Source organism: Microtus pennsylvanicus, chromosome 14 (genome assembly GCF_037038515.1).
Source record: "Microtus pennsylvanicus isolate mMicPen1 chromosome 14, mMicPen1.hap1, whole genome shotgun sequence".
NCBI classification, from domain to species: domain Eukaryota; kingdom Metazoa; phylum Chordata; class Mammalia; order Rodentia; family Cricetidae; genus Microtus; species Microtus pennsylvanicus.
Window position 1 is genome coordinate 37158222 of NC_134592.1, and position 20447 is coordinate 37178668.

Genomic DNA, 20447 nt, shown 5'->3' on the forward strand with positions numbered 1-20447 from the left:
CACACTAATTTCCTTTAATAACGCAGAAATCTTAAAAATACCCTATGGATACTTTTTCCATAGTCTCTAATGTTATCTCTTTCTTTTAAGGTTTTCCTCTATCACATTTGTTTTAATAAAATTGAATATGAACACATAATTTTTCACATTTCAAGCATAATGATACTGTATGTATAAAGGACATGTAAAATTTACACATACACATGTACATGCACTTGTAAACACCCCATGTTATATCTCTTCTTAGACTTGCAAATTCTACAAAATTCTCTGATTGTCATATTTGGTTTTTTATGTCAACATACTACTACAAAATTCACAACACAAAATATTTTTGGATGCCAAGCACTTTGTAAAGAATTGAAAAATGTAAATTTCAAATCTTCACCCACGCACAAGAAAAGAAGTTATAAAGAAGGGAAAGATGGATACACTAAAGGATCTCTAAATCACCAGGGAGACTAAGAAATTATATTCTCCAAAGAAAAAGGAGAGCAAAACTGAAAGCTACACTATCTGAATTACGAAGAAACAAAAAAAGATAATTAATACTTTTAAAGTTTCAAAAATTCTTCTGATCTTACTTAAAAGATAAAATTCAATTGTTTTGTAGAAATCTTTGAGAAATTAGGTAAAATAAATTAAGAAATAAATTTTGAACATGGAAAAATTAATGAAAGATCCCCCACACAAGAAAACAATACCTATAACATGATGTTGAAAGATAACTGAGGCAAGGATGATGCATTTTTAAAAAATATCCTTAAAAAAAGAGAAGAATGATGGTTTGTATTAAAAAGCAAAAATAACAGGTGGTAGTTGAATTTTAAATCAGTTTAGGAGTAAACAGAACTGGGCTGTTAAATAACAAAGCATTTTCCTATTTTTAAGACATGTTTGGACAATACACAGGCAAAATTTTCCTTGGAAGTAATTTCTGATCAGTCTTAGAGACAACTGGGGAACAATGCCAGTGATTCATTAGATGCAGATAACTATAAAGGAGGCAGTAGGAACAAACCAGCAAGTCACAAATTCAACGGAGATGAAAGCCATGACTCAAATAAAATAATGGTGCAGCCAATGGGAGCAAATAGGAAGATGAGGCAATAGTCAGGCAACCGAGTCAGCAGTCCAATCCAGTGGCACAAGGCATTTGGAGCAGAAGTACTAAATAATCTGTACCTACTTACAATATATTATAAGCATAATGGACAGGGCAAAATCAGGCAGGCAGATGGAGAACTTAGTAGGCCACAGTATTGGAGAATGGTAGAGGGGCAGATAAACAATGCTGGGCAGTCTAAAATGCTAGAATAGCAGGTGGATATGGAGGGACCAGGCCATTTGCTAATGGGTAAAGCACCAATGAGTGGAGAACACAAATTGTCCAGCAGATGAAATTAGGCAAAAAGAAGAGAAAATCCAAAAGCAATCAAGCAGGAAGACAGGACAGCAGAGAAGCAATGGCAGACCATCAGAAGCAGTAGAGGAAGGTAATGACAAGTTGTCAGCAGGGGAACAAAACACCATTCAGGAGAAGATGAGACTGAGCAGTGAAAACAGTCCCTGAATTGGGTGTCTCCATCTAGGAAATAATTCATAAAGTGCGAATGAAAATCCACAAGAGAATAGCACACAAATGGAAACAGCAGATGGATCTGAAGTCTATTGCCCAGGGATACAGAATGACCCTAGAACATAGATAGATACGTAACAATCCACAAGGAAATTAAATAGATGGGAAAAATGGGTCCAAGCATTTTTTATGATGATAAAATAAACCAAACACTAAAAAGTATTAATCTGGAAATGATTGGCTGGGATTGAAGTCTTCGCTTACCCCTTTCTGGAGCCCACAAAATGGGAATGTTGGGAATTTCTGCAGCAGAAAAACAGAAGAGAAAAGGGATTTCTGATTCCCAGTTTGAGGAAAGCAGGTCAAATTTAGGGCTCTATGAACTGGTTCAAGGAAAGAAGAACCAGCCTGAACCTTCTCTTCCTCAGAATCAAACCACTTCTGAGGTCTGAGAAAGGTTTAGGAAGCCCTCAACCCATCATTCCCACAACCTCCCCTTTCACACTTACCTCCAGTGCAAACAGTTTCCAGCAAGGAGGTACTTAGGAAAATTCACATCAAGGCAAAATTTGAGGATGGTCAACTAATGATATTTTCTGTTCAGGTCAAGGTTCTGATTCATTGGGATTCCTTCCATTCTTTATGAGTAAGCAGAGGGGATAATTTCTAGAAACTACCTACCTTTTAAAAAGTGGGTTAGGGAAAAAAAAACAACATGGGCCAGTAAAACCAATAAATAGACATTAATTCTAGCTAAGAGCTTGGTGATCCCATCATTTGTCTTAGATTTTAATTAATATCAATGATTCAGAAATTCTGCAGACATTTTCTCTGAGCTCCAAGGCAGTTCACATTTCTGTGACTGAAGTAAAAGCCCTAATTTAAATCACTATGTCTATCTTTTCTTCACTGTTCTTTATTTCAATAAATGGAATTTCACAATTCATTCCTCAAATCACAAAAGTCAAATCCTGCCTCTTTTACTTAACTTCTCTCACTCTTACTCCATGTGTTACTTCTTTCAAAGTATATCAACTAGCTAGGCATGGTGGACAAAGCCTTTAATTCTAGCACCTGAGAGGCTAAGGCAGGAGAATCATGCACTTATGGATAGCCAGGGTTAAACAGTGAAATCTTGGCCTCGAAACGAACTTTTCCTGTCTCCTGCCATCCTCTCCCTCCCTTCCTCTCCTCTCCAAACCTCTAATTTTCCTTTCCTCCCCACTCCTTTTTCTGATCTAAGTGACTCTCTTTGTTTTCACCTACACTATATTAATTGCCTCCCAACTAGTTTCCTATTAAAATATAAGCCAGTCACCCTATACCTCTACTCTATCACACTAAAGGGACATAATAATTCTACATGATTTATTCCTCTTTACTCCTTTAGGTCATTGCTTAAATGTCATCTTCCTTAAAGAATGGCCTATTTTAATTACATTGATTTTTCCTGCCTAGACTATTAATCATCCTTCCTGGGTGTATTTTGATCCATAGAATTTATCACTAATATTGTGCATTACTTATTTTCTTAGGTTTATGCTTCATCTTTAAGAGTCTCTATATAAGACGTTTTAGTAAATTTATTGTAAACTTTTGTATCTTCATGATAAATTTAACGGAGACCTTTAACAAACATTAAAATGGATTTATTTATGCTGTATGCATGTTGGGGATAGTGTGTGCACACATGAGCTGCAGAATAAAATGGAAGTCAGAGGACAACTTTCTGAAGCCAGCTCTCTTCTTCCACCACACGGGTTTAAATAAAACTCATCAGGCTTAGTGGTATGTGCCTTTCCCCTGTAAGCCACTTCACTGACCCATCATAGGGAAATTCTCCTCTGTATCTTTAACATCATGAAAAGCACATATATATTATACACTCAAGTTGAGGAAGCTAAATTTCTTGGGAGTATTCTTTTTCGTTGATTTTTAGAGACAGGGTTCCTATGAGTAACAGCCCTGGCTGTCCTGGAACTCACAGAGATCTGTTTGCCTCTGCCTTACAAGTACTGGTATTAAAGGTTTGTGCCACCACTGCCCAACAGGATTCTTTTTTTTAAATTCTCAGAGTATTCTGAAAGCTCACACATATTTTGAGTTTGTAGGTTAGCAGATAAGGATACTAGTACCAAAGGGTAGGAGCTCTCTAACGTGAGGTTAGTAAATTACAGCCTAGAAACCAGACTCTGCCTATTGTATGTTTTCTCAGATTACTGGCAATCTGAGAATCATCTTTACATTTTAAAATGATTCAAACAAAATAATAAAATAACCTTTAAAGTAAAGTAAAAACTGCATATGAAAGTTAAACTTTAGTGATTACAATAATTTTATAAAATATAGTCATCCTCAATCAATCACTTGTAAACCTCTACTGATTACATATTCTCAAATTATTTGTTTGTTTATTTCTTGTGCTATCTGGGGCACATTTAACCTCCTTTTCTGACCCAAAGTTTCCTTTCAGTACTCTCTGAAGGTAGCTTAGTGGTAACAAATTCCTTAAACTTGTTTTTATTATGTAAAATGTTTCTTTCTCCTTTGCTTATGACTGATAACCTTTCTTGATACAGTAGCTTGGGCTGGCATCTGTGCTCTTTCAGGATGTGTAGAACATCAGTTCTGATATGTCTGCCTTTATATGTGACTTGACCTTATTCTGCTAAAGTTTTCAATATCCTTTTTTTTATTGTTGTTCTGTACATTTAGTATTTTGATTATTATGTGACATGGGGTTTTCTTTTCTGGTCTGGTCTATTTGGTGTTCTGCCTGCCTCTTGTACCTGGATAAATATCTCTTAGATTTGGGAATTTTCAATCATTTATAATACCTATAGCTGCTTTTGTGCTACAGGGATGTCAGAATTGGGTGACATAAACTATATAGTTTCTGGAAATGCTTTGCCATCTGTGTCTTAAAAAGTAAGTATGATATCCTAAGATAATTTATATTCTTAAGACAAAGGATAAAACATAATCAGAATAAAGCTATGACAAATTGTTAATGTTATCAGTGATGCACCTCGGAGGGAAGGAGTGTTTATACGAGGATTTGCTTTGAATATTAGATAAAAGCTGTCTCTCACTCTTCTAAATAGTACTTATTTCTGACAGTGATATTCATCTTCCACAAAAAAGAATCCAACCTTAATGATGCACAGTATTAGTAAGCTTTAAAAATGGCAAGGCAGTAAATGAAAAAAGGAAACAGGAACTATAAACAGTTTCACAACTGTCATATAATTGTCCAAACTCCTGACTATCCTATTTAAGAATAATGTGTATGATGTGAATATTTAAACATCACCAGTGGAGTTATTATTCAGCAACATATAAAAAAGGCTATGTGTAAAATGGAGTCCTGAATAGCAAGCAAGAGATACATTACAGTAAAAATTATACATTATAAGAATACTAAATCTATTGCTGAGAAGTACTCTAATATGTATATATTCCATACTTTCTTCATCCATTCTTCCATTGAAGGGCATCTAGGTTGTTTCCAGGTTCTGGCTATCACAAACAATGCTGCTATGAACATTGTAGAGCATATACTTTTGTTGTATGATAAGGCCTCTCTTGGGTATATTCCCAAGAGTGGTATTGCTGGGTCCAGGGGTAAGTTTATCCCTAATTTCCTGAGAAACTGCCATACTGCTTTCCAAAGTGGTTGCACAAGTTTGCATTCCCACCAGCAATGGATGAGTGTACCCCTTTCTCCACAACCTCTCCAACAAAGGCTATCATTAGTGTTTTTTATTTTAGCCATTCTGACAGCAATAAAAAACAAGGACTTCTTGAATTTTGCATGCAAATGGATGGAAATAGAAAACACTATCCTGAGTGAGGTAAGCCAGACCCAAAAAGAGGAATATGGGATGTACTCACTCATATTTGGTTTCTAGCCATAAACCAAGGACATTGAGCCTATAATTAGTGATCCTAGAGAAGCTAAATAAGGAGAACCCAAAGAAAAACATATAGGCATCCTCCTGAACATTAACCTTCAGCAAGCGATGAAAGGAGACAGAGACAAGAGACCCACATTGGAGCACAGGACTGAAATCTCAAGGTCCAAATCAGGAGCAGAAGGAGAGAGAGCACGAGCAAGGAACTCAGGACCACGAGGGGTGCATCCACACACCGAGACAATGGGGATGTTCTACTGGGAACTCACCAAGACCAGCTGGCCTGGGTCTGGAAAAGCCTGGGATAAAACCGGACTCTCTGAACATAGTGAACAATGAGGACTGCTGAGAACTCAAGAACAATGGCAATGGGTTTCTGATCCTACTGCACGCACTGGCTTTGTGGGAGCCTAGGCAGTTTGGATGCTCAACTTACTAGACCTGGATGGAGGTGGGGGTTCCTTGGACTTCCCACAGGACAGGGAACCCTGATTGCTTTTCGGGCTGGGGGGGGGGGGACTTAATTGGGGGAGGGGGAAGGAAATGGGAGGTGGTGGCGGGGAAGAGACAGAAATCTTTAATAAATAAATAAATTTAAAAAAAAAGAATACTAAATCTAACAACAGTTTTCGTATAATTTAGATTTTTTGGAACCTATTTCTCCTAGCTCAAATATTTAAACTTCATGACAAATAATTCTACTCTTTGAAAAATTCTGTACAGAACCACTTCTTAGTAGTGGCCTATCTTTTTTCTCCATAAAGTCCAATCCTGAGGATTGTTACATACAAGAATATTATGTTATTTGCTGCAAACGGATGGAAAGAAGTGAAGAATATGAGGGGTAGACAACAAAATTGTCTTAGTGACAACCATCACTACAGTCTCTTCATTCTTGGAAAATTATTTTTTATGTAAATTAAACCTCTTAGAATTCTTAACTGCTTCTTCTGCATTTTTATATTTATATTTGGTCAAACTTTCCCAGTGAAGTTAAACAGGTAACAGTAAACTTTCATACATTACTTTGCTTCCTTCTAAGCATCCTTTGAAGGAACATATCCCTTCTGACAATTCCTACCTTTGTGCTATTAATAATATTTGAAATTGAAAATTCCAGCATATTGGCTAATTCTTTCATTTCATACATATTTATTTTACTTTTAGTTATATGTATGGATGTGTGTCTGTGCACAAGAGTGCAGGTGCTCACAGACCAGAGGTATCTGATCCTCCTGGAGTTGTAGTCACAGGCAGCTGCGATTGACCCAATATGAAAAGAAATAAACACGGGTCCTTTGCACGATCTTAACCCCTGAACCATTTCTCCAGCCACTCTTTCATATTTAATAGCAGGTATGCTTTTGCTATGTTCTATTATAAGGAAATAACACTGACATAATTATTAGAATCATCCCAAATAATTTGTCTCTGAATCATTTTATCAATTCCTATCAGGTCTATATCATGTAATAACATAAAATCATAAATAACACTGTCACGTTAAAAAACTGATACTATTTTAAGTTCGTGGTAATATATGTGTGTATATATTTGTTGAAACTATAATAGTTTGTGTTAGACCAATATTATATTTTATAGTTATAGATGACATCGAATATAGGTTAATTTACATTATTGATTTCTGTCTATAATCAGACTGAAAGGAATATTTTCAAGTCTTATAGTAAGACTATGTCTCTAGCTAAATCTGTGTTTAGTGTTAATATCAACCAAATGCATATTGCTATTTTGTTTTTAATTATATTAACATCATCTTGTGAGACTATTCTGTTATTCTAGCATCTATTCTTTTATAACAATACGTGTGTGTTGGGGAATATTATTTTAAGGTGTGTGACTTTTGTTTATGCTGCATTTGTTTGACTCTGTGAACTGTGATTCTTTGCCTGTCTAAAACACCTGATGGTCCTAATAAACAGGTCAACTGCCAATAGCGAGGCAGGAGCAAGGATAGGTGGGATTGGCAGAGAAGATAAATAGGAGAAATCTGGAAGAGGAGTAAGGAGAGAACAAGGAGAGGAGCACTGGGGCCAGCCACACAGCAACACAGACAGCCATGGAGTATGTAGGAAAGGAAAACATATAAAAGTAAGAAAAGAAAAAACTCAAGAGGGAAAAAATAGGATGCTTTAAGTTAAGAAAGGCTGGCAAGAAATCAGCAAAGCTAAGGTTCTACGTGTGCTTTATTTGGGAGCTGGGTGGTGGGCCCCTAAAAAAGCCAAAAGAAAAAAACATCACACACATATGTACAAGTGTTAGCTGGAAAATAATGTCATCCATTTGTACACTCTAATAAATTCAAGATAAAATGAGCATGTAGCAGGTCCACTCTGTTGTTTCGTTTGCCTCTTCTACAACTACACTTTTGTGTTTAGCATGATCAGCTTTTCTTTTTCCTCTTCAGGGAAGTCTTTTCAATATTTAACGAACCATTATTCACTTATGTTTCAAGCTAAAGCTCTGTTGATAGTGCAGATAATATTAAAAGGAAAGTAGGTATAGTTATTATACATGTCTGCAACCCCAGATATTTGGGAGGTTAAAGCAGGAAGAGTGATTGATTTAGTTCAAGAGTCCTAGGATAGCATGGAGACCAAAGTGAGGCAAATACTACTTGGGGAGCTAGCTGTGGTTTGGATATGATTTCTTCTCCCAAGAGTTCACAAGTTAGAGGCTTTTCATTACTGGGATGATACTGGGTTATGATATGAAACTTTTAAAAAGTAGAAACTAGTGGGTGGGGTACTTAAGACTATGGGTCTTACTGCCCTCAAAGGAGAACTGAAAAGCCCTTGTTTGTCCTTTAAGGTTTCTTCAGGTTGTGTTGTTTCATAAGCTTGAATTGCTTTCTTTTTTTTTAATTAATTAATTTATTTAAGGATTTCTGCCTCCTCCCCGCCACCGCCTCCCATTTCCTTCTCCCTCCCCCGATCAAGTTCCCCTCCCTCATCAGCTCGAAGAGCAATCAGGGTTCCCTGTCCTGTGGGAAGCCCAAGGACTGCCCATCTCTATCCAGGTCTAGTAAGGTGAGCATCCAAAATGCCTAGGCTCCCACAAAGCCAGTACGTGCAGTAGGATCAAAAACCCATTGCCATTGTTCCTGAGTTCTCAGTAGTCCTTATTGTCCACTATGTTCACTAGTCCGGTTTTATCCCATGCTTTTTCAGACCCAGGCCAGCGGGCCTTGGTGAGTTCCCAATAGAACATCCTCATTATCTCAGTGTGTGGGTGCACCCCTCGCGGTCCTGAATTCCTTGCTCGTGCTCCCTCTCCTTCTGCTCCTGATTTGGACCTTGAGATTTCAGTCCTGTGCTCCAATGTGGGTCTCTGTCTCTGTCTCATTTCATCGCCTGATGAAGGTTAATATTCAGGAGGATGACTATATGTTTGTCTTTGGATTCACCTTATATAGCTTCTCTAGGAACGTGAATTATAACCCCAATGTCCTTTAATTATGGCTAGAAACCAAATATGAGAAAGAATTGCTTTCTGCCCGGCAATATAAACTCTTAATCTCATTTACATTCTTGTTATGATTCTATCCATTATTAGACCCACATTAGAGGCAAGACTAATAAAGCTACCAAACCTTTACTTTCAGTCTTTTACACTGTGAGCTAAATAAATCAAGGTGTTCTTTTTTATATTAACAAATAATGAATGAAAAACAGCTTATTTATACTACCTCACATAATTATTCTACGAGTTAAACACTCAGAGTTCATCATGAACATAAGAAAACTAGGTACAAAAAGTATATTTTGCATAAACTGCATAAAGTCACATACTAGTAAAATGTGGTTCTGACTTAAATTCAAAAAACACTGTTTTGTCCACATTGCCTTAAAAATAGCTACAAGGGCAACACTACAATTCTAGGAAGAATGTCAATTAGAAAGCAAGTATTCCATATTTGTATGATCTGTCTTCCCTAGGAGGGCATTATGAAATCTTAGAACACATTCTTCCATGGAAAAGGTATGCCAATAAAACATATATTTAAGAAAACTGAGGATGTCAGGCGGTGGTGGCGCACGCCTTTAATTCTAGCACTTAGGAGGCAGAGGCAGGTGGATCTCTGTGAGTTCAAAGCCAGCTTGGTCTAAGCAACAGAGAAACCCTGTCTCAAAAAAAAAATTAACCAAAACAAACGCAAAAAAAAAAAAACAAAAAAGAAAAGAAAGCTGAAGATATTATTTTATTTGTGAATTGTTTACATATAAAATGATTGAGATTACCTCATTTTCCAAATTCTGATGTAAGAGGGAATGCCTATTTTTGTCTTAAATTATATGTATTAACCAGTTATTTTGATCATATTCACTCTCAACTTGTCCCTTTAATTCCTCCCAAATCTACCCTCACCTCTTCCTCCTGTCCTTCCCAACTTTAAGTCTCTTTCTTTATTAAATTCAATAACTCAGCAAATCCAATTTGTTTTGTCTATATTCTTCTAGATGTTTCCCATTCACTAGGACAACATGGCCAATTTATCAAGGTGCATACTCTTAAAGAAAACTAGTTCCCTTCTCTTAGAAGCCACCAACTTAGATAAGGGTAGAGGCCCATGAATCCCTCCCTAAACTATGCTATAATGTTAATTAGCTTCACCTTGTACAGGTCTTGTGAAGAGAACCACACCTGCTGTGAAATTATAGGTGCAGTGTTTCTATTAGTTTTGGAAGATACTGTCTAGACATAATGTATTTTTCCATCTTTAATGTTGTTAAGTTGTATAGAAGACTTTCATTTTGATGGCTTTAACTGGAAACTCAACTTTAATTAGCATATTTAAGTGCCTCTATGCCTTTAAAGGCATAGAATTAAAGGTAATTCTATGCCTTTAATTTTTCCACTGGCCTTATTTTTTAATTGGGCTTTTCTTTTTGAAGAATAGGCTGAGGAAAGGGCATCAAATCAGAGAAAGTTTGTGGCTGGTCGGAAAGATTAATGAAAAGGTAATTTTAAAAAAAGTTGAAGATGGGAGAAAATGTTGTATTCCTCGACCTATACCATTATACAAAATTAATTTTTTCTTATGCATAGCCAAAAGCAGCACAATAACAAGTAGGTAAGTCATAATGTGGTCAACTTATCTTAATATGTTTGGGTTTTCAATCAATAAGGAATCTTCCACCAATGAAAGTTCACGAAGAAATACTGATTCAGATCTTCAGGCAAAAGATGAGGAATGATAAAATGAACATGTTCAGGATTTAAACCCGAAGGTCCTTTGTTTCCTAAAACTCTGATACTGTGATTTCTTCATAATTACAAACAGCAATTTTACAGAAAATGGTAGATATAGAAGACTAAGGAAAATCAGTATTTATTGATTGTCTTGATTCTTGAAGGTACTGACTGAGATTCACAAAGAAATCAACAAAATTGAAATGTACTTATCAGCAGTTTTTGCACAAATAATGGTGAGGACAGTTACTAGACTGGCAGACTAAATCAGGACGCTTCTTTTTTTTCCTGCCTTTGTTCTTTTGTTCCTCTCTCCAGGCTCCTCCATTGTCAGAACTCATGTCTAAGGCCTTCATCATGGTAGGCAAGCACGTTACTTCTGAATTATGATCACACACAATGCCTCCCACTTTAAAAATGAGGGTGTAAAAATATTTCTCAAAAATAAACAATTTGACTTGTTTGTTGATACATACTTGAGAAATGTGAAATTAGATCGGGCCCATGTTGTATGTGCATTTATGGTATTTGCATGTGTGCCTGAAGTTCAATGTCCCGTGTTTGTCCCTACTGCTCTCCACCTTATCTAACAAGACAGGACCTCTTGATGAATCTTGACCTTGCTGATTTAGGAAGACAATTTGATCTGCATGCTCTAGAGAGTCTCCTGTTTGTGCCTGAACAAACTAGGATTACAAGTGTGCATCATCATGCCCCACTCTTTATGGGGTTCTAGATATCTGAACTTAGACTGCCCTGCTTTATGAAGCAGGAACCTTACCAACTAGGCAAATTCTCTAACTCCAAAGGGACATTTTAGGTTTTGGAGGTATGATCTTAATGTCTTATTTGGAGATAATGTATTTATAAGTTGTTGTTTCTAAGCAATCTCTCAATTACAACGATTACTTTTTGTTATTTCTACATTGTCCTCCAGTAAGCATTCTAAAACACACATTAAATCTAGATTATTCATTCTTATACACAATGTTATGTCCTCTGCTCTACGCAGGAAGATTTGAAATTTATATTCATATTAACAGTCCTCATAAATTTAAATTTTCTTATTACCATCAGTAATACCTTCCTCTCTCCATATTTGAAACTGATTTCTACCATTTTAAATTATAAAATACTCAAGTGTTTTGTAAAAGAAAATATTTTGGCTTGAATTGGTAGCATATTTTTGGTATCAGATTTATATTGTTATGATTTATCATGTAACTATATACTTTAGCACTAAGCTCATCAAAGCTCAAGGTGCTTCATAACTATTTGTAAAGTTTAATAAAATCAAGGAGTGAAGTTATTAGCAGTGTGGAAGCTCATACATATGTTTGAGTTCTGAAATAGAACTATTTTTTCAAAAACTTCTGTTTTTCAAAATTAATTTGAGACTCTACCAATAATGACGGCTTCTACTGTTTCTGCCAATGTAAGAGCCATATATCAAAACATCATATGGTATGTAATAATCATGCATAATCTTTGTGCTTGTGTGCATGTGTATATGCATCACCATCATGTATGCTCGTGTATATGGGTGCACAAGCCCCTGAAGACATGTGTGGAGGCCAAGGTCAGCATCAGGTATCTTCCTCTATTGCTCTACACCACATTTTTTGAGGTCGGTACTGAACCTGGAGCTACTGGCCAATGAGCTCCCTAGATCTGCCATCTACACCACCACCAATCCCAATGACGGGTTTATAGGTATTTGCTGTTGTATCTATGTTTTATATAACTTTTATATGAGTGCCAGGGATCTGTACTCAGGTTTTCATGCTTACGAAGCAAGTTCATCACTGACTGAGTCATTTCCCCAGTCCTGTTTGTGTTTTTATACAACAGTCAATGATAGATTAATTTAGTTGGTAGCCATTGATAAAAAAGCTATCTTTTCACACACCGAAGTCATTTCAAACCAAGTTATAGGAACTTAAACTAATAATGGAATTAAAGACCTAAGACAAAATAGAGTAAGCTACAATAAATAAACAAACAGCTTTTTAACCTTGAGATGCAGGTTATCAGAAGCTACAAATAATTCTCATATCATGTAGATTATTTTTATTTTTCTGTCCCATGTCTTAAAATAATAGCAGGAAAATGTCAACTGTCATCCTTATTTCATATACAGACTCAACAAAGCCTATTAATGACTATTTTCATTATTTACTGTGACAAACAAAAACTTTGAGAGAAAGACATTAGTGAAGTCAGTAGAAAGGAAAATTTTGGCTTAAATAGCTTAACTTGTCCCAAATTTTACACGAAGTAGTAGAGCCGGTACTCAAATCCCGGCATTTCTGACAACATATAAAAGTTTTTACTTACACTAAATTGTTTCTTCACATGTATAGAAAAAAATACAGCAAGGGAACATAGTCCTTACGTTTAGAACAATTGCATAAAAATTACAGGATAGCTTCTTAAAATAATCTCAAATGTAGCTACCAAATCTGAAAACAGAGATCTTCAGATTAGTTTGAAATATTTCAAGTATAAAGGTTTTGAGTATTATGCTTTGTGGGCAATTTGACATTGTCACATGATTCTACTCACAAAGAAGAGATTTGACATATTTACAAGTCTAATTCATTTCAGCTGATTTAAATTTTATTAAGCTTAATGGGTATTTCTTTTTTTAACAAACAAAAATCAGAGAACTATAAAAGAATATCCACAGCATGTGTATTTTTAGTGTGTGAGTGTGTGTGTGTCTCAAGGATCATAACATATATTGCAGTTAAATATTCTAAAGTATCAATATATGATACATGCAGTGAAATAATCAATGTCTTCTAGGGAAAACTGATATGCAGCTAAAAGTAAATGAATAATTCAAATGATTTATGTCAGACTACATTTTTCTTTATAAGACAAATGAATAAAGGCATTAGTTTCGCTGTGCTTCTTTTATAAAGAGATGCTTTGCTTTTAAAATGATGGGTGTTAATTTTTAGGTGAAATTGTTAAATGTAAATTTTTACTTTCAAATAGAATAAAAAATTGAGAAACATTAAAAGGTAATTAGTAACTAAACTCAATTTTATCTTCTTTACAATAACTAACTGAATTCTTGTTTTTTAAGAATTGTAAGAAAGAAGATTAATGATTAGGTAAAAAAATCTGTCTTATGGTAAACATAATTAAATTCTGAAAACTATGAACTTCAAGAAGGCAAGAAAAAACAAATAATTATATAATAGCACTAACTTTTGATTAACAAAGTGGATATTTCATGGAATAGATTTCTAACTACCATGACAGAACTATGTGTAGCAAAGTCTAAATAATGATTTTTGGATATACATGATTAAGGCAATACATGTACATAAAGAGCTAATAAATAACAATGGTTCCTTATGTTCATAGAATTTTATAATTCTTAGTGTTTTACAGTGCAAACAAATTACCCAACTGCCAGGTCAAAGAAATGAAATACATCTATAAATATAAAAGTTTCCTGTTAAAATGAGGATAAAAAGTTAAAAGACTGTGATTATGCTAGCATATATGTTTTGATAGAATTCTACATTTAAGATGAAAGTAAGAGGCATAAAGTTATCAACTGAATGATATTCTATGATACAAAGCTAAAAAGTAGAAACAAATCCATAGTTTAGGGAAAATAAATACTCATAGCCTTAAGGCTGTAACATGAAACAACCTTATAGACTCTTCTATTTCCATATCCTTTTAAAACAGAATTAGAAAGAAATCTAAGCTAATTAAATTTTACTTCATTTATAATCCATACCAATTGGCAATAAGTATGGTTTATTTCCTTGATTGTATTTATAATTTTCATTCTTCATGTTTCTTCCCTGATAGCACAAATATCTGACGAATAATTGTGCTTGTATCTCAAACTAATTGACAATTAATAATTTCAAAATAGTAGTCCCATAGAGAGGAACTGTGCATTATTTAAATGTCAAATGAGTAATTGTATCATTGTATAATTGTAAGCTCTTACACTATTTTAAAAAAATTTGTTACTTACAGTTGTATATAGATAAAAGTGCCTAGCAATACCCTCTACTCTGTAGGGTATAAATACACAAGATACTCAATATATAAACAAATCGTTATACAGTTACGTTCAAAATTAAAATTATAATTTCTATTAAACATGCTTTTATATTTAAAATAGTATGGAAATTGTATCTACTAAAGTGCATAAAGGAAATGAAAAATTGTTTTGGAGGCCAAGTATTTTTTTAAATATTTATTTACTAAAGTCTTTAAACAGCTTTTGTCATAGATATTCATATCAGATGCACTCTCATATATGTAAAACATAAAGTGATATAAACAATAAAGGTTAAGTTATTAATAATGAAATAAATCACTGCTTTAAACAAAGATACTGAGTACACACATAGATTATAAGCTTAATGCTTTATATAGGTAGTTACTACATGCATAAAAGATTACAAACATGTCTGCTTTTAATGTAACTAAATAATATTTAAGAACAAAATACTGTTCAATTTTTGATATATGAAACATAAAAAGTCACGAGAGCTTAATCAACATATAGTACTAAAAAGAGAAAATAATATATTAGAGTGGTATAAATTCCTGAATTACATAAATATGGGAAAGGATCAAATATAATGCTTAGTAGTTAAAAATCAATTTCACAAGATTTTGAAGATTTCATAGATAGACTCTGAATTCGTTATTAAGACTAATTGTTTAGTAGTTAGCTTTTAAAAAACTCTCCCCAACAACTTGGCACTTACGTAGCCAATAAAAGAAAATGTTTAACTATTTTAAGCAAACTCATATAAAATTTTAGGCGTGGCTTTCATCAAATACTTACAACTTAAGTTTAAATACATATTTCCATGTGAAAGTGAGTGTTAATATAGTTCATCAACACAGAAAATGGTATCAAAGGTGAGAGATTTAAAGGAAAATGGAGGAATATGATAACAGAAAACAATTGAATGTATGTGACATGAACTTCAAAGGAAACTTCTTGAGGCAGAAGGGTTGGGGCAGACAAGAGATGGGGGGAGCAAAATAAAAGAGGACAAACCAAAACAACGTATTATGAAAATGCCATAATGAAACCTGTTACATCTGAGGTTAATTTTTTTTTTAATTTAATGAAAGCTGGGGATGCAGAGATGGCTTAGTGGTTGGTTCCAACACCCACATCATGTACCTTATAATCACCTGTAATGTTAGATCCAGGAGATTGACAGCTACTTCTAAATTCTTTGAGCACCTACACTAATATGAATGTGTCTCTGTGTGTTTGTATATATGCATCTAAGTATATAAACATATACTTACACATATACTTCCATAAATATATATACATGTAAATATATGTATACTTATGTAAGTGTATGTATATATACTTATATACATGAATATATACGCACACACACACATATATATATACTTACATACATATATGCACCATACTGCCACATATCAATACACATAAATGATAAAACAAATCTTTAAAAATGTTCACAGAACCCCAGGAAAATGGATAATTCAATTTCCCTTATTTTAAGAAAACTAAACAAGCGAGTGGTTAAATGACTAATCCTGGATCAATATGCATAATCCCCATACTCCTGAAATCTCCTAAGTAATAGGAGTAAGTACCTTTTCCTATCTATCACAAGGTTTTAACTCACAAAGAGGATCTCTAAAGCCTCTGGATAGTGCTGGTTATTAGAAACACTCAGTTACCAGAATGTTAAAACTTTCAGTCTCATTCATAGAAAGTTATCAGTGTGAGTGGTACAAAAGCCATTGATCATTAAGATTCACATGACACAAAAATTGGTGAATGCATTTGGGTCTTGTAATTGTAACATATCTGAACAAAGCACAGATTTCTCTTAGTATTCCTTCCTATATATTGAATTATGTCTCTCTTCAAATAAACCTTCTTCTGAATTGTATATCTTTAATAAGTAAGTTTTGTATGCCATTCTAGTTAATGATCTTTTGGCAGGAAAGAAGTATGGGGATCCACAGGCTTTTTAGAAAAACAAAGTATATATAATCTGGGGAATTCCAGATTTATTGATGATATCAGATGTAAAGACAATCTTGTGATTCTGAGCTTTGAATTTGGATAATCTGAACAACTTCAAGTCAAAATCGAATGTAATTGATATGAAAGGAAACTGGCATATAAATAATTGAGGAACTACATAGTGTGAGAAAAATATTCCACACATGTATGACTAATGAAAATGAATCCAGCCACCTACGGTCACCTTGCTGGTCAGTAGGAGGAAAAGAATTAATAGGTAATGAGATTACAGTAAACAAGATACTTAGTGATGTAAACTGTTTCCTTATAATTAAAAATAACACTATTATTTGGTTATGAATGAATCTTATCGTTTCTTATTTTTCTGATATAAAAATAAATACTAGTGTGAACGTAACAAACCATCATACAAAAACTATGGACTCATTATACAAGCTTAATATCATTTAAATAATATCCAAATTCTTAAAATCAATTACCTTCATATAGGTGGTTTCTTTACAAAGAAAACAAAATAAAATATAACCAAAACTCTACAAAGACAGCTTGCCCTGCAAACTTCTTGTTAGTCTCATATAACAAAAATGGTCAAATGACCACCTATTGTTAGATGTCAAGTTAGGACAGAGAAATTAAACAAATTCCTAAGAGGATCCTTTGATTTATGCAGTTAATTTAACACTACCACAAAACAACTCTTCATAATTTTGGAAAGAAAATGTTTTTATTTATAATACTAATTATAACAATATAAAAAGAAATATACTAAAATAGGAGAACAGTCAATAAAAGTTTTAGTACTTGTTTTAGAAAACTAGATTCTCAAAAAGTATACAGTAGTACTCAGAATTTACAAGTACAGTCTATGGATTAGAAACATCTATGTCACATAAAGATTTGTTTGCAAAACAAATTCTGGTAATCTATCCAATATATTTCAACTAGAAGGAGAGGGGAGGGGCCTAGCAAACTATATTTTTGCATGCATTCTTGTGAAATCTAATGCTGATCAAAATTTAAAAATATATGAAGACAATAATTATTTAATAAATTAAGAGAAGGAAAAAACCTGATAATAAGGCAGTAGATACAATAGTATATTGGTTTGAAAATAGAAGGACATAGTTAATATTAAACTGAAATCGAGCGAGAAACATTTACTTGAGGGTAACGGCAAGCAAATCATAATGGTAATATAAGTTTTTCCACTACTCCACAGTAACGACTGACATTTGTGGCTTTTTAAAAAAGAAATTAAAGACCCTTTCTCTGAATTCATGTTTCATTCTTTCCCTAATTTTTCTTTTTACTATAGCAGAAACAATAGGTATTTTTATTTAGATTATTAAGTTCTATATTTAAATATTATTCACATTTAAAATATGGAAAATATGTTGCCTATTCATGAATTTAGAGTAAATTTAGTATAAATATATAATAATTATATACTGTACTTTGAGACATATGACAAAGGTACTTCAAAAAGAAAGAAACCAGATCCAAATTTGAATTGAAATGGCTAAAATTTGCTATAACCTCCTGATGTGTAGCTGCTAAAAGCAAATGAAGGACTAATTTTTAGAACAGTTCAAAGTTCCTCATATTCAACAATTTCAAGGGTAAACAAAAATAAAGTCAGGAAATATTTTCAAAAACTCTTCTATATCCAAATATTTGCATTGTCATAGTAATAAGTAATAGTTTTGCTTATAAAACTCTTAGAAGTAATATGAAAATTTTAAACAGAATAAAAAATAATATAACTAGTTTATTCCTTGAATATGAGAAAGGCATTCTGACTTACCTCTGGAGTGACATCTCGTGGTGCAAACCCTGTTCCTCCAGTTGTTAGTATCAAATTAAGTTCCTTCTCATCACACCAATCTATGAGAGTTTCCTAAAAGATAATAAACACACAGAAAAACTTACTTGTTTGCTCAAAATTCTAAGTAATCATTTCACAAACAGCATTGAAACAAGATTCTTTCAACAATAAATAAATAAAGACTTTTTTTTTTTTTTTGGTTTTTTGAGACAGGGTTTCTCTGTGGCTTTGGAGCCTGTCCTGGAACTAGCTCTGTAGACCAGGCTGGTCTCGAACTCACAGAGATCCGCCTGCCTCTGCCTCCTGAGTGCTGGGATTAATAAATAAAGACTTTTTAAAGGACAATTCTGAAAAGTTTCACACTTGACCAAAATATAATTCTGTTTGTGATATTTATTTTTTCAATGATAGAAAACGATGAATCAAACACCAAACTGATGACAAATGGCATCATTTATAATTTGTTTGTTATGTACTTAAATAGCGTATCTAAAGGTCTTTTCACCATTACTTTTTCAAGTTCAAATATTTTCAAGCTTAAAGTGTAGGAGAGACCCAGCCAATCACCTTACTTGTAGGGCGGGGTCCCCCGAGGATATTTTTACTTATAAAGGTTGCGGGCGCACTCCCGGGCCTCCCCTTCTGCTTTCCTGTTCTCAGCTGGAACCTCTGGTTCTGTAAGTCTGTTTCCCAATTAAAGCTGTATATATCATTACAATTTCTGCCTGCATTCATTTACGCCAATACACTTGGTGCCTAACGTGGGGCCTGAACCCATGACCCTGAGATTAAGAGTCTCATGCTCTACTTAAAAAAGGGGGGGGGGCGATTAACTGGTTTGATGGTATGATTGGTATTTGTGAATTACTGTTTTTAGAAAATTGTACTGGTACTGTTTCTTGTATATTGATATATTGAATATTGAATGTGAGTGTTCCTACTTCTATTTTTGTATAAGAGCATGCTTATAACTTTGTCTATATTGTATTGATACATTTACCATATCACAATGTACATTTCTACCTCTGATATTATTTATATAATAACATTGTTTATATTTGATATGTAATGACATTGTTTACAGTTGAAGATATTGTCTTCATATATTGCACAGTTGTTTATTCTCTTAGTCTTCAAGTTAGATAGGTATTGAGGATTATATGTTTGTTATATTTATTTTTAGGTTAATCAGGTCTTTTAGATACATAGAGATTATATTTAGTATAGACAATATAATCTTCAGCCTCTTCGAAGAGCTGTAGAAAATGGCCTTTAATCTAACCTAGAATTCTGTGTCAACGAGACACAATCACTCCTGGCGACACCACTCTACTCTCGAGAAAACTTTGAGCATCAAAGACACTCCACTAGAAGCTTGTCTTCTTGGCAAAACTGGCCTTTGGGTTAAGAAAAACCCATACCTCAACTACTGACGAAGATACAAAATATCCATAAGTGGATAAAACAGGATTGTCTTATCTTGCCAAGACAGGGTAGGATAGTTCTAAGAAAGTTCCTTGCCTTTAATAATGGTATGCCAGTTATGTTAGGCCTTAGCCAAAGTTGGTTGACTCAACATTGCAAACGAGACTTTGGGTGATTGCCCAGGTAGACAGTTGTCTCTGTCATTTGTTGCACATATTGGATATCTCTTGTTTGTTAAGTAATATTAATTCCCTTCTCAGATCTTTGACGGAGTTAAAGATTGGATAATTGTAGTTACTCTCTACCTTATTTAGACTCCTTGAGATAGAATGTTTAACAAAACTTTTGTTATAAGTTTCTTGCTCAATATTGTTTGTTATATTTACTATTTGTTACTATTGTATATATTTATATTTGGTTTGGCTCTATCTTATTTGGACAAAAAGGGGAGAT

At 33.9% G+C, this 20447-nt stretch overlaps 1 protein-coding gene across 18 annotated transcripts in view; it reads right to left on the bottom strand.

Annotated features, from left to right (window-relative positions):
• Gphn (gephyrin) overlaps positions 1–20447 on the bottom strand; it is a 342975-nt gene that overhangs the window by 201494 nt on the left and 121034 nt on the right. For 9 of the 18 annotated variants that reach the window (XM_075948519.1, XM_075948522.1, XM_075948518.1 and 6 more), the window contains exons 4-5: positions 18549–18641; positions 1844–1882 (exon numbers count right to left, since the gene is read on the bottom strand). In XM_075948519.1, the coding sequence (XP_075804634.1) occupies positions 1844–1882; positions 18549–18641 (132 nt within the window). The remainder of the gene's footprint in view (positions 1–1843; positions 1883–18548; positions 18642–20447) is intronic. The other 9 variants (XM_075948523.1, XM_075948515.1, XM_075948521.1 and 6 more) reach the window with 1 other exon arrangement.